Genomic DNA, 17,046 nt, shown 5'->3' on the forward strand with positions numbered 1-17,046 from the left:
ATAGTGTTTTTAACATGAAAGGGTGCTGTAATTTGTCAACTGCTTTTTCCTCATCTATTGAGATGATCATAAGATTCTTGTACTATCTTTTTACTATGATTTTGTATTCTATTTGCCAGAATTTTATTGAGAATTTTTGCATCTATGTTCATTAGAAATATTGGTCTGAAGTTTCCTTCTTGATGTAATGTTGCCTAATTTTGGAATCAGGGTGATATTGGCCTCATAGAATACGTTTGGAAGTACTCCCTCTTTATCTATTTCATGAAATAATTTGAAGAGTAGTGGTATTAGTTCTTCTTGTAGAACTCAGCTGTGTATCCATCCAGTCCTGGGCTTTTCTTGGTTGGTAGGCTTCTGATGCTGTCTTCTATTTCATTGCTTGAAATCGATGTTTAAATTGTGTATATTATCCTGATTCAAATCATATGATTCTAGAAATTTGTCGATGTCTTTGATATTTTCTATTTTATTAGAGTACAAATTTTTAAAATAATTTCTACTTATCTTCTCTATTTCTGTAGTGTCTGTTGTGATATTTCCTTTTTCGTCATGATTTTAGTAATTTGAGTTTTCTCTCTCCTTCTCTTCATTAGCATGGCTAAGGATTTATCAATTTTATTTATTTTTTTCAAAGAACCAACTGTTTGTTTTGTCAATTTTTCCATTTGTTTCTTTTTTTCACTTTCATTGATTTCAGCTCTGATTTTAATTATTTCCTGTATTCTACTACTTTTGGTGTTGATTCTTCTTTTTCTAGGGCTTTGAGATGTAATGTTAGGTCATTTATTTGTTGACTTTTTTTCTTTTAAGGAATGAACTTCATGCATTGAATTTCCTTTTAGTACTGCTTTCATAGTGTCCCAGAGGTTTTGATATGTTATGTCATTATTCTCATTTATCTCTAAGAATTTTTAAATCTCCTCTTTGATGTCTTCTGAAATCCATTATTCATAGAATATTATTTAGTTTCCAGGTGAAGGAGTAGCTTCTATTTTTAATTTTATCATTAATTTCTAATTTCATTCTGTTATGATCTGATAGAATGCAGGGTAGTATCTTTACTTTTTTGTATTTGCTAAGAGTTGCTTGGTGGCATAATATATGGTCTATTTTAAAGAACAATCCATTTTCTCCTGAGAAGAAAGTGTATTCACTCATTGATGGATGAAATAGTCTATACTTGTCTATTAAGTCTAAGTTATTGATTGTTTATTGAGTTCTATATTTTCTTTGTTTCACTTTTGTTTGGAAGATCTATTCAGTGTTGAAAGAGGTGGGTTAAAGTCACCCAGTATTATTGTGTTGTGGTCTATTTGATTCTTGAAATTGAAAAGTTTATTTGATGAATGTAGATGCTCCATTGTCATGTCTCGTTGATGTATGGTTCCCTCAAGCAGTATGAAATACCCTTGTTTATCCATTTTGATTAACTTTGGCTTGAAATCTAGTTTATTTGATAAGAGGATGGAAACCCCTGCTTGCTTACGGAGTCTACATGAGTGGTATGTTTTTTCCCAATCTTTCATCTTCAGTCTGCCGATGTTTCTTTCTATGAGAGAGTCTCTTGAATGCAGCATATTGTTGGGTCTTTTAAATCCAATCTGCCAGTCTATGTCTTTTGATTGATGAATTTAATTCATAATATTCGGAGTTATTATTAAGACATAATTTGTATTCCAGGTCATTTTTAATTATTTTTGGTTTTTAATTTTACTTGGTTTCTTCTTTGATTGTTTTTTTTTTCTTTAGTGTAATACCTCCTTTTGCTGATTTTCATTGTTGTTTTTCATTTCCTCCTTGTGAAATATTTTGCTGAGGATGTTCTGTAGCACAGGCTTTCTAGCTGTAAATTCTTTTTACTTTTGTTTATCATGGGAGGTTTTTATTTGATCTTCAAATATAAAGCTTAATTTTGCTAGATGTAAGTTTCTTGGTTAGCATTCATTTTCTTTCAGAGCTTGATATGTATTATTTCATGCTCTTCTAGCTTTGAGGGTTGAGAAATCTGCAGAGATCCAAATTCGTTTTCCCCTATATGTAGTCTGATTTCTTTTTCTTGTGGCTTTTAAAATTCTTTCCTTATTCTGTATGCTAGGCATTTTTTGCCTTGGTGTAGGTCTGTTATTATTTTGTACATTTGGTGTCCTATAAGACTCTTCTATTTGATATTCCAATTCATTCTTCTTGTTTGGAAAATTTTCTGATTTTTTTTTTTCATTGAAGAGATTGTTCATTCCTTTGGTTTATGACTCTATGCCTTTCTCTATCCCAATAATTCTTAAATTTGGTCTTTTCATATTATCTCATAATTCTTTAACGTTCTGTTCATGGTTTCTTACCATCTTCACTGTGTTGTCAACTTATTTTAAGATACATATTTTCATTGTCTGAAGTTCTGTCTTCCAAGTAATGTAATTTGTTGGTGATGCTTTCTATTGATTTTTTTTAGTGTTCAATATTTTTAAAAGTTAGTTAAGGGGCTAGGATTGTGGCTCAGTGGTGGAGTGCTTGCCTAGCATCTGTGAGAGACTGAATTTGATCCCCAGCAACACATATATATTAAATCAATAAAATAAAGATATAAAAAAGTAGTTCAAATAATTACTATGTGCCCAATGTTATACTGAGAGCTTTATATATTTTATTTAACTAGTAAATTTTAGAGCTAGAATTTTAACCTGGGCCATCTGACTACAAAGCCCTTACTCAATCTCTACCATCTACTTCTTCTCAAATGAACTTAAAAATTTTGGGCTGGATGGGACCACTTGTATTTAAGATAGTTGTCAACATAACTCTATATATACTGAATGTTAGGTTGTTTATTACTAAAATATATACTTTTGTATATAATATATAAGGGAATCATATTAAACATATTTACAAAATTAGTACACACACTCCATATAGTATAGCATACTCAGAACTCATGTGTATATATTACTCTGTATAGTGTCCATATATTAGTCTTGCCATACCAGTTTTAAAACTGCTATAATATTATGGCAAGATTGCAATAAATCACAAAGTCAATCATTTTTTTTAAAGAGAGAGTAACAGAGGAGAGAGAGAGAGAGAGAGAGAGAGAGAGAGAGAGAGAGAGAATTTTTAATATTTATTTTTTAGTTCTCGGCGGACACAACATCTTTGTTGGTATGTGGTGCTGAGGATCGAACCCGGGCCGCACACATGCCAGGCAAGCACGCTACCGCTTGAGCCACATCCCCAGCCCTCACCAAGTCAATCTTAAAGCAGGAGATGGAAACTTTATTCACCAGCTGGCAGTTCCGATCCACCAGCTGGAGGGCCATGGGTCAGGTGCAAGTCTACATCCTTCAACTCCCCCTCCCAGGGTTTTAGTATACCTTTTATAGTCCAAAACCATATTAATCATAAGTGACTGTTGCTATGATTCATAAACAAATGTCATGACATCTTAAATGATAAGCAGAAAGGGAAGTGGGCCAAACCTAGTTGAGTACCAGTTAAAGAGTGGTTACTAATATCTAGACAATCAATCTCTGACAGGGTACATTGTCCAAGAAAATGGGAACCAAAGAGAGAACAATTTTACATTGTATAGGAATTGCCATTTTGTGTTGCCAAATATGCTATGCTAAACAACTGTTGATGGGTACAGAGGAGTGGTGTTCTCATGGGAGAAGCATTTCTTTTTTTTTTTTATTGTTCAAGACAATACAATGATTTTAACATATCATACATTTGATTCAAATAGGGTATGAATTCTCATTTTTCCATGTGTACAGATTGCAGGATCACATTGGTTATACAGGGAGAAGCATTTCTTACATGACGTGGAGTCTCAGGGCAAAATGGAGTCTGTTTGGTCATTGCCCATATAGCTGGTCCATAACAGCAATACACTTGTATTATCTCCCTCAATTCATCACCTAAAGTGCTGACTCCTGACCAGCAGGGAGCCTTTGGGGCAGTGCTCCTGGGTCTCCACTGGCATCCATTCTTTTTTTTTTTTTAATATTTTATTAGTAGGTGATGGACCTTTATTTTTTTATATATGGTGCTAAGGATGGAACTCAACGCCTCACATGTGCTAGGCAAGCGCTTTGCCACTGAGACATAACCCTAGCTCCGGACTTCCATTCTGATAAGCTTGATGACTGCGGGGTTCTAGTTTTTAAATATTTTGAATATCACCATTTGAACACATATGGTTATATAGAATGTTGCATATGCCTATTATGCTTAAACAAAATCTAACATATTATACATATGTACAATTTCCTCTTACTAGTAACTGCTCAGTTATACAGTGGTTACTGTATATTAGGAACTTTTCTGAGTACTTTATAATATTACTATATTTATTCCTCACAGAAACCCTGTGAAGTAAATACTAATAAAAAGCCAAATTTACCAATAAGGAAATGAGGCATAGGAAGGTTTAGTTACTTGCCAGGGTCAAACACAAACAGGCTGGAATTCAATCTAAGGTCCTCTGGTGGCAATAGCTCTGCTGTTTTCCACACTCCCATACTGCTACAGGAAAGGGCAAAATTCAGCTTGCCCTCTAAGAACCCCAATTTGGCAGCAACATACTTAACCCTAGGTAAGGGATTGCCGCAGTCTGGCTGGGCACAATTCAGGAGCCACTTGTCAAAAGAAACTAGCTTTATTTTTAGAACTACAAACGCCAAACAAAACAGCTCCTCAGGGAAAAAACCCTCAGAGCCCAACTGCCACCACCGGCTTCCACAAGCCTCTCCCCCCCACACCAGCCTCTCAACCTCCCACAATCCTCCTGCTCTTGAGGCCGATTGGCTGGGTTGCGTGGGCAGAGCCAAAGAAGTCCCCCAATGAGCAGCTCCGTGGAGGAGCCAATCAGCTAGATGTTGCTGGGGCCGCTGTGAGCCAATCATCAGCCGGCAGCTGGAAGTTTGCTGGCAGCTGGATCATCAGCCGGCAGCTGGAAGTTTGCTGGCAGCTAGAAGTTTGCTGGGGCCCCTTTGGCTGTGGCTCTCAACAAGGGATTGGCCTAAATCAATCATGAAAATACTACTCCCATCAGCCTCCTTTAATATTGGGCATGGCTAGTGAGATTTAAGGAGGATTGTATTCTAAGTGGCTCCAGAAAACTTTTGCTTCCCCAGTGAAAGATGAGAACCCTGGTTGCTGCTGCCCTTCTTAGCTTCTGTTTCAACTTAGAGCAACAATTCTGAGATTAGGAGAAAATAAATTGTTAAGCAAAAAGCATTGCTAAATTGGCAGGATGTAGAGACAGACTGAGATGGAGTCTCCCTTGCTAGTATGGAACCACCACAAGACCCCTGGACTGCCTGTTCCTCCCACAGACTGTTTATGAGAAGAGCATACCACTAGTTGATGTCTGCTTGCCAAAGGAACATACCTGTAGTTCAACAAAGTTGGGTTTGTTGCATACTTAGAGAACTATGGAGCCTCTGAGAAACAATGCCAGGAAGGTCTTGCATGGGATTTGGGCTATTGAGTGACCCAAAGAAGGAGGGAAGGAGCAAACTATTCCTTAGAACTGGGTGCTATCAGAGAGTGGGGCCCTGATTGGGCATCCTTAGTAGTCCACACCCCTCCCCTGCCCAGGGGAGAGCAGGCCAAGACAGTCACTGATAGACACAGTATCATTCCTGTTAACCAGGTTGGTGGGGGTAGGAGGAGGATGTGCGGTCAGTTTGAGGTTTGCACAGTGAACTTGCTTTGGTGCTCAGGAGCGATTGCATGGCTGTTTTCTCCCTCTTGATCACTGCCACAAAGCAGCCTTCCAGCATTGACATCCTGCAGGAGAACACAAAGCCTGGCCCCATACACCAGAGCAGCTCCCAGTGCATCCATGTCAAGGCTGCTGTTGGTACCCGCATGCTCTCTGCTTAAGCCTTTGAGAGTCTGGTTTTTCGTCATTTGTTGCAAAACCCATTCCTAACCACCACACTAATTGATACAAGCCCTGACTAATCATCTCCATACTGCAGTTTTACTCATTTAAGCAATTTATACTAGCATGTTCCTCCTCTAGCCTTCTTGCTGTAGCACCTGTCGGGAGACTTATTTCCTGGTATTAATTTCTTTTCACTGTCCCACACCCAGCAGTCTCCTTTTTCCTACAGTATTGCTGGCTCTGATGCTGGGTCTCCCCTGTATGGTCCCTCCTCTGTTGGCTTTTGGACTTTATGGCCACATCAGTTATCCGTCTGCAATTTCAGCTCCGTCTCCTTTGCCAGGGGTCTGGATTTACACAACTGATGTTCCAGTCTGGGACCACTGTTCAATAGCTACGTGGCATAGAAAGTGTCCTTGTCTCTCTGGTCCTCAATTTCATTACCTGTGAAGTTTAGATAGTAATAATAGTTGTGCACAGATAGTTTATTTATTTATTTTTTTGGCAGAGAGCAATGAAATAATACTTGTAAAACAGCATGATTTCTGGCACTCGATACATAATATTGACACTTTATTATAAGTTTGTGTGCTTTACAGGATAGTAAAGCAAAACATCTTAGGTCTAGCATACACTAGATGGGTGTACTCTGCAACTTTATTTTACTAGGTATAGACCCTGACATACCAGTCCTTTCATATCTAAGATAGCCCAAAGCTAATAGACTCACAGTCTACTTTGGAAAGATTCAGATGTTCTTTCAGTTTTATCTTTTTTTTTCTCTTTAAATTGGTGCCTAGGAAAGTTAATTTGCCTCATTTTTAAATGACAAGTTTATTTTTTGTACTACTAGAGTGGGTACTTTTAGTACTGGAGTAAAAATGGAGCAAATCACTAATTGAATACTCCTTTCCATTAGTTAATGTTTTTAAAAGCACACTCATAACAGTTAATTATTATCAAGAGACCATGGTTGATCTTGTTCCTTTTTGTTTCCCTGTAGTTTGTAAAAATGCTTTCCCTGTCTCTGACCTGCATGTTTCTTTACTTATACCCTCCTGGGGTTGAGCAGGGGCCTTGAGTGCAGTCTACTCTCTGTGGCTCTGTGGTTGGAATGGGTCTCTAATGCTCCATGTCCTTGCTTCCTAAGTTGTAAAATGCATTAACTATGACCTGGGTTTCCATCTGTGTGAATCTGAATCAGAGGAAATAATGGTAATGAATGAACATTGACCATAACGGGGATGTTTTGCCATATAAATATTATGTTTCCGAAGATTGCAGGATGGTTAAACATCTCATTACTGGAACTGTGGTATACTGGTATACTTCTCAAGATGAGGTTTCTATACTGTTGTACTATTGGGGGATATGAAATATCAGGATGAGCAGAATTCACTTTCCTAGACCAACAGAATTTTCTCCATAGTAAAAAAAAATTTGGAACTTTACTTTTATATTGATAGAGACATGAGTGGTATGTATATTAGTCTCTTTTTTATTACAGTAATGAAATAACCTAACCTGGGTACTTATAAAGAAAAGAGGTTTATGTAGCTCACAACAGGCCACACAACATAACAATGGCTCTGACAAGGGCCCCATTAACTCTAGAGTATTGTGACAGACAGATGGCAGCACAATGGCAGGAGCCTGTGAGAGAAGGAGAGATCCTATGGTAAGACAGGAAGCCAAAGTGAGGGAGAGGGGACAGCATCCTTGTTGGCTCCTCCTCTTAAAGGTTCCACCACTTATTAACACCACTGCTCTGGGGCCAAGCTTCCCACACACAGAACTGTGGGTGACACACTCAAACCAATCCACATTGCAGCAGCATGTTACAGAATGCAAAATCTACACGATCTTCAAATACACCATACAAAACCATAAAATCTAAAACTTGCTGCAGGCCAATTTGAAACATATGCCAGACCTCTGAGTATATGAGGATATTCTTCTCTCTCTTTAGAAGAAGTAAGATATAAACTTGAAATACGACCCAAGATTGTACCTCACAGTCTTTGGCTATAATTTCAGTTCTATCAGTTACTTGTCATGAGATCTTGGACATGTAATTTAAACTCCCTGGACTCCCCCTTTTTGCAAAAATGAGTGGAATAGCTATGTAATGGACCCATCATGAGGAATAAAAAGATAAGTTGCTTTCAAATGACTGACACAGCATGGAGAGTAACCAGCAGCTGTAGCCATTGTCATCACTCATGGAAGGTATTACAGTTTCAGAAATTTTGGTGATTCTCCTTCAACATTCCTTCCTGTCCATAGCAGAAACTGCTGATAAATCTTGGCCCTTCTTCCCCTTGAATATGAAGGACTTGCTCATCGACACAAGCAGGATACTAACAATTAAATAGAATTGGAACCTACTTGCCATCCTACTTAAAATAGCCAAGTGAATCATTGTAGAAATAGCATGAAATTCACGTCCCCCTCTGTCATTTATGAGCTGCATGATTGTGGTCAAGTCAACTGTTTCTTTATTGGTGATCAGCTTTTCTTTGCTGATTTATCTAAGTGACAAATCAATGCTAATGATGAGAACTGGCTTTTCAGGAGGTTCCTTTGGGAAAAGCAGGGAAGGTCAGGACTAAATACTTTTTTTCTTTTTTTTGTACTGGGGATTGAACTCCAGGCACTTAGCCACTGAGACACATCCCCAGCCCCTTTTTGTATTTTGTTTAGAGACAGGATCTTGTTGAGTTGCTTAGGGCCTCACTAAATTGTTGAGGCTGGCTTTGAACTCTCTATCCTCCTGCCTTAGCCTCTCAAGCCATTGGGATTACAGGCATGTGCCATGCACCTGGCAGGCCTAAAGGTTTTGAGGGTCAGTTGGTCAGGCTGGTCTCTCTGCTACACTCCTCACTTGCATGTATTGCTGCCAAGTGCTCACCCAGCCTCTGTGACAGTATCTGTGCCACATTTTAAGATTTCCACGTGGTTCATGCCAACTGCAGATATCCAGGTCTGATAAGAAGTTCTTTCTCATTTCTTGCCTTAGTGTTTCTTTGTCACTACCCCAACTTGTCTCTACTGAAGAAGTTTAATCTATTTTCATCAGATGGTCCTTCAACAGCTGCTCCCTATTGTTCGTCCCCATTCTGCTGGGGAAACATCTTTGTTGGGTGATTATCTTGGTAAGCTGGTTAGACTGTGGGGGAGTGGAGAAGAGTGAAACCCTGAGATGGGAATGGAATAAGCTAGCTTTCGCTTTGTTGAGTGGGTATGTTTAATAAATTGTCAGGGCAATTGAGAAGAAATTCAGAACCTATACTCCTTAGAGTGGGAAAGCATTGATGAGTGTGCTGGTATTTTGACTCACACTTTGGGAAAGAAACATAAATTCATGAAGGTATGCTGAGAGATACTTTCATGGACAGTAAAACCCCTGTCCTCGATACCTCATGATGATGAGTACAGTCCACATTCTTAATTAATATACAGTAGAATCAGATATGTATTTTGGGATAAAGAATATTAAGCAATAATTCTATGAAAAACTAGTTGTACTTAAAATGAATATGCAGTTATATGCAACACGTTTTTTGAGCATTGGTAATATTCATAGCAGTACCTGAAAGCACACAGCCCCAGATCCCCTTGTAATGACTTCTGTAACTCAGGCATTCTCTTGAATGAGTTGCTAGAAAGGCTGAGTTGAGCAAAAGCAGCAGCCACTGGTAAGAAAGAGAGCAAGTGCCAGGCACTTGATAGACAAATACCCTGTTTTCCTGACCATGTCTTTATAACATAGAAATAATTTTTGCAGATGAAGAAGGGGTAGCTCAGGAGTTTAAGTTCTTTGTCTGAGATTCCATAACCAATAACTGACAGAGCCAAGATTACAACCAAAGACCGTGAAGTGCCATCAGGATGGTACCTGATCCATAATAATCCAGTCCTGGAAGCTTTTCACTCCTGCTTCCTGTTCCAAGCCCTGCAGTGCTTAAAATTTCCTCTCTCACCCCTCCCACCCCTACTCCACTCTTCTCTTAACTTAGTTCTGTTTTTGTGAACAAGAGCTTTTGTGTGATGCCCTAAGAAATATATTGCAGAATTATATGTATACTTTTCCCCCCTCTCAAGAACTTGGAGATGATCAGTCTAAAGAATGTTATGTGACAAAGAATTAAACACACACTGTGGACCAGCTGTGGGATACTGAGGAAATTGGCTTTGGTTTGCACATGCTTGTTCCCCGTTTCACCCACCTCGCGTTGGGTTTCAGGGTGAGCAACTTGATTCCAGGGTAGGCACTTGAAGGGATGTAATTAGCCTATTGAGCTCCACTAATGTCTTGTAAAGTCATTCAAGTGAGAATGGCAGGTATATCAGTTCCGCCTTGGACTCTGTCACAGGGAGCTTTGTATTTCTACTCTGCTATTTATAGTTCTCTGTTGGAATAGCTAATTCAGCAAGACACAGCTCTTTCTATTCCATCAAAATCAAAAATGGAATGAAGAGTCTTGGAATGTGTTTATTCCAAGAATTGCTCTTTACCACCTCCAAATCCATAGCCCCTCTCTGAAAATATAAGCTCAAACTGTACAGCTCATTTATCACTTTTACACTAATATACACTGACACACTAAATGCGGTTGATGTTTTAGTTAACCCAAAATATAATGAAAGAAAGTAGAGGGTCTGTTTGGAAATTTCTTTCTTTCTCTTTCTCTGTTTTTAATTGGGTTGTTCCATTTTTGCAGGGCTTCGTATCTAGAAGTTTGATAAAAACCAAGGGACCAGGATTTACTAATTCATTTTTATGTTTATTATTTACCTAAACATTTACTTTGTTCAGGAATTTTTATGAGCCCCAAAGGCTGTAGTATTGAACAGTGCAGCAAAGATGTCTTTTCTCTTGGAACTTTCATACTAGTGGAAGGGATAAAAATAAACTAATAAAAAAAATAAGTAGTGGGAGTGTTATTCTAAAATCTGTTGAAGGTGATGAGCTAAGGATGGAGTAGGGCACTGGTTGCATGGTCAGAAAAGAACTCAGAGAAGATGATGTTTTAGATCTGAATGCCAAGGAGAAGTCAGCCATAGGAGGGCCCTGGGATCAGGACTGCAGGCCAGGGGACAGTCTGGGCAAAGGAGAGAAGGGGGTCAGTAATGCCGAAGCATGCTTGCTGTGTGGGTGGGAGAGCCAGGCTAGCGCACATGTGGAGCACAGGAGACTGGGAAGAGAGTGATAGGACATATTCCAGGTGCAGGGTGGGGGCAATGGAAGCTGTTGGGCAGGGAAGATGTGTGCAGTGGAGAACTCCACTCTGGGTGCTTTGTGGATAGTGGATTTGCAGAAGAGAAGAGGATAAGCAAGAAAAATGTACTGCTGCAAGACTTCAACCAAGAGATGAGTGTAACAGCAGATATGTAAATTCTATTAGCAATTTATTGATTGATATTTTTAAATACACAAGACATAAAATATACCATTCTAGCCATTTTAAGTGACAAAGTACATTAAGTACCTTCACAATGTTATACAGTCATCACTACTATCCATCTCCAGAACTTTTCCATCATCTCAAACTGAAGTTCTGTACACTCATTAAAGATTGAATGGTAATTTTGAGGAATCTATATATTATTTTCAGTAATTATGTTTTAGACTTGTCATGAGTTTCTAAGGGATTGCCATTGGGTTTCAAGAAAAAAAAATTAAGAATAGTCTCAAGATTTTTACCTTTAAAATGAGGCCATACACTGGGGTAAGGAATTCTGGACTAAGAGTTTGGTGTTTATATGGGGTAAGGTTGCAGATGACTATTTGTATTTGTCTCAGTTACTAGATAATCAGATGGAACCTTCAGGCAGGCAGTTTTATTTACTAATCTGGCACTTCAGGGTCAGTACTGGAAATGCAAATTTGATACACATAACTACTTGCAATAAAATAATGTTTAAAATAATGGAACTTAATGAAATTATTAGAGTATATGTATGTCACTTTGTCTATCCATTTATGTTGTGTATGAGACTGAAACTTGGAGAATCCCAACATTGGAGAAAAAAAAATTGTACCTAGAAGGCACCAGTATTGTAGATTAAAGAAGGGATTCTGATGTTGGAAAAAAAAACAGTAAAAATATGGATTTTTCTAAGTCATGAAAATAAAGTGTGTTGGGAGGGAAGGAGTGCTCTATCTCCTGAGAAGTTAATCCCAGTAAGTAACAGTGGCAATTGGATCTGGCACGCCGGAGGTCATCAGTGAACTTGGCAAGAGTAATTGCAGGGAGTGGGGGAGATGGAAGCCTGTTTAGGTTGGTGGAGAAGAAGACAACAGTTGCCATCTCTGTTTGCTCACCTGTCCGTAACACAATCCAGAGATTTTATTATAAAGGAAAATAGTAAGATGGGACAGTAAGTGGCAGTGGCTTTAGGAGACTCAATCATAACATAAGGAGAAGGAGATGGTGTAGGAGAAGGTAAAGACACTTCCTGAGGGAAATCCATGAGAAGGTGAAAGTGGATCAGAGCCCCAGTAGAAGAGTTGGTCTGGAATAGGTGCAGGGACTCTTCATCCAACATAACTGGAGGGAACTCATGACAAATTGGAAGGTTGGTAGAATTGGTGGTAGGTGAGTCCACAAGCCTTGGTTCTTTTCTCTTTGTGAGGTCGGGAGGCCATCGATTGAGAGAAAGTAGATGGAGAGAGGTTTGAGGAGCAAAGCAAAATGTCAAGTGGTCACCTTAGAGAAGGGAAGGATCACAGCATTGCCTGGCACACTGATGCTTATGTGAATGAGAACAGTGAGGGTTATTATGTCTTTTCTTCTAGCTAAGTTCAGGTGCTTGGTTACAGCCAAGAAGAATTGGGGGACTACAATTCCATAACTTAAGGATTATATTAGGTAAGTACAACTGAAGGCAAGAAAGGTTTTTTTTTTTCCAAAGAAAGTTAATAATGGACAATGGAAAAGAATTAAGAATTCTCTGAGAGTCTTGATTTATAGGGAAAAAAATTTTAGAGTCAATATTGGGTGGTTTCGTTGTAGTAGATAAGACAATTTGGGAATTATATTGTATAGAAAGTCATGCTGGTCAGGGGTTAGGCCATTGTAATGACTCAGGATGATTAAGGAAAGGGGGAATAAGAAAACAGCTGGGTAGGATAAATGAAAAGATGACTGGAGGTAAGTCAGAGAACTGAGGGCCCAGGGACTTGGATGGAGCATACACAGAGACACTAAGTTGATCAAGAATGACAAGTAGCATCACCTGCTATCTGTTAATGATATGAAGGTTGTAACCAAACCCCACCATATTTCAACAGAAGAATTTGTCAGTGAATGGTAGGTGTTGCACTTCTCTAACACCTTTTCAATTATACATATGCCGTTAAGAGATTAATTTCTAAAATTAGCTTAACATGTTGGATTTGGATAGTGCCTAGATGGTATTTCTGAATGACTTCACATCAGAGTGCCCTAGAGGATTCTTAGTTTTCCACAGATATTTGGTCCTGTCCACGGAGTTTGATGCCTTAGGACTGAGCTAGGTCAGAGAATCCTCACTACTCCAAAGTTTCTAGGTAATTCTGTAGCATATCCAGGCGTGCTGATTACTAAGTTAATCATACTGTAGACAGCCAGAAATGAAAGAAACATTTTAGAACAAGTTATGTCATATTTAGATTTACTCCAAAAGGCTGAAGTGGCACTAAAGGAAAGAAATGGAGCTAAAATTCAGAACTAGAAATCCTCAACTTCTTCTAGAATTTTAATATAGCATACTGGGTTTCTTTTCATTTTTCTTCTTCTGGTACACAAATAGACAATTTTATCATACTGCAGTTTTCCCCATAGTGACTTAGAAGTTACATTATCACATTTTAGAGAAACTGTGTAGTTAGAATCTCAGCTTATGTAATTTATTTTGATGTTTCAAAATCTACTTTATTTCACATTTTTATTAGTTTTTCTCATGTTCTTTCTCTGAACTTGTAGTAAACATGCCTCATTACTTCTATAGGCCTTAATGGCATGGTCCCTTAAGATTGAAGTAATAAGTATTAAACTAACTGTTGTTTATCTTATCTCTTTAAGTTTCAAGGTAACATCTAGGAAACCTAGTAGACATAATGATATATAGACCCAAAAAAGAAAAAGAATGCTCAGAGATTTAATAGTAAACTCAAAAAAAAAATGGTAAATCTACAGCAATACATTCCTCCCAGCAAGTTCTCAATTCAGGCCAAGAAATTTTGCTGCTGGTTTTGCTATACCCAGATCTCTCCTTCCTGGGCCTATTTCTTCCCTGACAGACTGAAAACCACCAGATGTAGATTTTTAAAAGCTGGAAAGTGCTTAACACCTGGTTTATCTCTAACTGCAAACTGTGGAGAGGTTTGGTTCTGTCTGGTAGCATTGTGTCTACACCATTAAGATCAGGCTTCTCTGGGTATCTTTTAGTTACTCAGAACCCACTAGGCTCTATGAGACTGTGGGATGGCATACGCCATTAACCAAGAAACCATCCCCAATATCGTGGAGCTCATGAAGGCAAGTGTGATACGGGAAAATGAACACATGTGATAATCGTTCAGATGGAGAGGCACAATGTATAGTCAGAACACATGGCAGGAATATTTGATCCAGCACTGGGAAGTCACGGAAGGTACTCTGCAGGAAATGGCCATTGGCCCATGAGGCTAAGGATGAGTCTGTGTTGTCTGAGTGTAGTGGTGAAGGGCATGATTCAGGCGGGGGAACAGCAGCAGGTGTAGAGATGTGCAGGTGAGCAGACACAGGGAGTGTTTAGAGGACCTCTTGAGCTGTGTGACTAGAACAGAGTCAGATTATGAAAGGCTTTTATGCCACATAAGTTTGGACCTGATAATTCCTGAAGTAATGGGATTTGTCAAAGGCTTTGTGGTGTGTCTTCAATACTGAGAATGCTTAGCCCCAGAAACCTGAAATTTAATGTCCTCTTATACTATCTTCTTAGTAAATTGTTCCCTGCACCAGAGAAAAATTTGCCACTGATACATGAATCCTTTCCAGAATTAATTTTAACAACCTAACCAACTAAATGAGAAGGTTTTCAAGATCTGCAAGATCATCTGTTCCACCTGAATCTTGGTGTGCCATATTCTTGTTTCTGTTTTTGAGTGAGGGATTATTAGTCATTATTGCCAAGAAAAGAAGATGCCAGCAGTCTTGGTCTATCAAAGACCAAGGTCACTTTTTTATTCTAGTAACACAAAAGCCCACTTGACCAGACTGAAAATGTGTTCCCAACCCTGTTTCAGAATTTCTTTCCTAATGGCTTTTATGAATCTAGGCTGAAGGGCCTTAATGGTACATTAGGGAAGGGGACTGAAAATCTGAGAGTAGAGAAGTGAGGTCTGTCATGAACCACAATGCTGTTTTCTAATTGAGGAGCACTGCTTACAATTATAATCATTACACAAGTGCTTTGAAAACTCTGTTGGCTATTACTCTTACATTAGCCTTCTATCTTTATTGGAAGAGAGAGGGTTTTGCTCCCCCCTATGGATTGGTTTTTGTTTTTATTTTTCTGTTTCAATTTTTTTAAAATAAAAATGGTATACATATTTAAGGTATACAATACAATGCTTTGATAGACATCTACATAATGAATAGTACTATCAAGCATATTAGCATATACATCTCCTCACATGGTTACTTTTCTTTCTTTGTGGTGAAGGTACCTGAAATCTACTCTTTTATCAGATTTTCAATATGTGATACTGAAGTATGATAACTAGGTCATCATGCCATATACCAGTGCATGGAAGATTGGTCTCTTTACCCCAAGAAAAATTACTAAGTAACTTGTGGGCATTAAGCCATCATCCTAAAAAATGTATAAACTCTCCAAGTTTAAAATATAACCACATTTCCCCTGTTTTATAGGGTCTTTAAGTTTACATCATTTCTGTAACTCTGGGTTACATAGGAAAATGATGACTAATCTTACTAGTGCTACTTTATGGCATTTGAAATGCCTCATATAATCCTATGGACTAATAATTACATGCTTAGATACAATATGCAACAGCAGTTAAGAGTCTGAATTTTTGAACGAGAGAGACCTAGGTCCAGAGCCCAGCTCTTTCCTTTACTGGCTCTTTGACCTTGAGTGAAGCCTCAGTTTTCAGATCTGCAAACTAGGGATAGTAGCGGTAATTGTCTCAGATTCGAGGAGATGGTGAGTGATGGAGTCCTTTGGCTTCAGTTCTTATTAGCATTGTTCAGCACTTTCACCTTTATCCTTTAGCTCTGTTTGTTTTATTATGAACAACTTTCTCTTTTTACTTTCCTAGGGATATGAAGCCTGACAATATTTTACTTGATGAACACGGTGAGTAAATGATCTATTTGCAATCAGTTGCATGGCATGCATATAAAACAAATCATTCTCCCCAGCAAAGGAATATCACTTATGGAAAAGGTGTCTTGCTTGATGCAGTTGAGTTATATGTATAAACTCCATCTTATGGGTAGGAAGAACAATGTGGGGAAACTATGATTTAAAGTAGTAGCTCGTAAAACAAAACACCCTTAGATGATATTGAATGTATGAAATGAGAAAGTCATTCTCTACTTATTCTCCCATGATTACTTCTCTTCAAGAAAATCATCACAAGTTGTTTTGGTCTTAGTTTGCCTTAATATTGTATTATACACAATCACCTCCTTTTTTTTTCATAAAGACAGAACAGTTCTCAAGCTTAGAGCCTTTGGTAGATATCAGTCTACACCAGGTTAGTGATATTATTTTATCATTGCATCTACATGTACACTTTCCTTCTTATCAGGGCAAATTACTTTTACATTGTAGAGGAATATTAAGCATTCTATTAAAAAAACTTTTAGTTAAAAATATCAGTGGGTTTAGAGAAAATATGAAGTAATTAGAGTTACATATGTATATGATACCCAACTTGATATAGGATGTGGCAACAATCGTGAAGGTGTAAGTGAAAGCCTGAAGTTTAAAAACTGATTAGATATCTTCGGGAACAAGCTTTTGTCAACAATGATCACATGTGGACAGTCTCTTAATATTTGTTTTCATGTACATTTGGATTTATTGGTATTACACCAAGGAAGACCTGTAGGTGCACAGACTGAGTGTTATAAATGTTACCATGGCAATGTTCTATA

At 38.2% G+C, this 17,046-nt stretch overlaps 1 protein-coding gene across 1 annotated transcript in view; it reads left to right on the forward strand.

Annotated features, from left to right (window-relative positions):
* Stk32a (serine/threonine kinase 32A) overlaps nt 1-17,046 on the forward strand; it is a 122,553-nt gene that overhangs the window by 72,060 nt on the left and 33,447 nt on the right. Inside the window, exon 6 of the mRNA XM_005324200.4 lies at nt 16,203-16,240. Within this exon, the coding sequence (XP_005324257.1) occupies nt 16,203-16,240 (38 nt within the window). The remainder of the gene's footprint in view (nt 1-16,202; nt 16,241-17,046) is intronic.

Source organism: Ictidomys tridecemlineatus, chromosome 1 (assembly GCF_052094955.1).
Source record: "Ictidomys tridecemlineatus isolate mIctTri1 chromosome 1, mIctTri1.hap1, whole genome shotgun sequence".
Taxonomy (NCBI): domain Eukaryota; kingdom Metazoa; phylum Chordata; class Mammalia; order Rodentia; family Sciuridae; genus Ictidomys; species Ictidomys tridecemlineatus.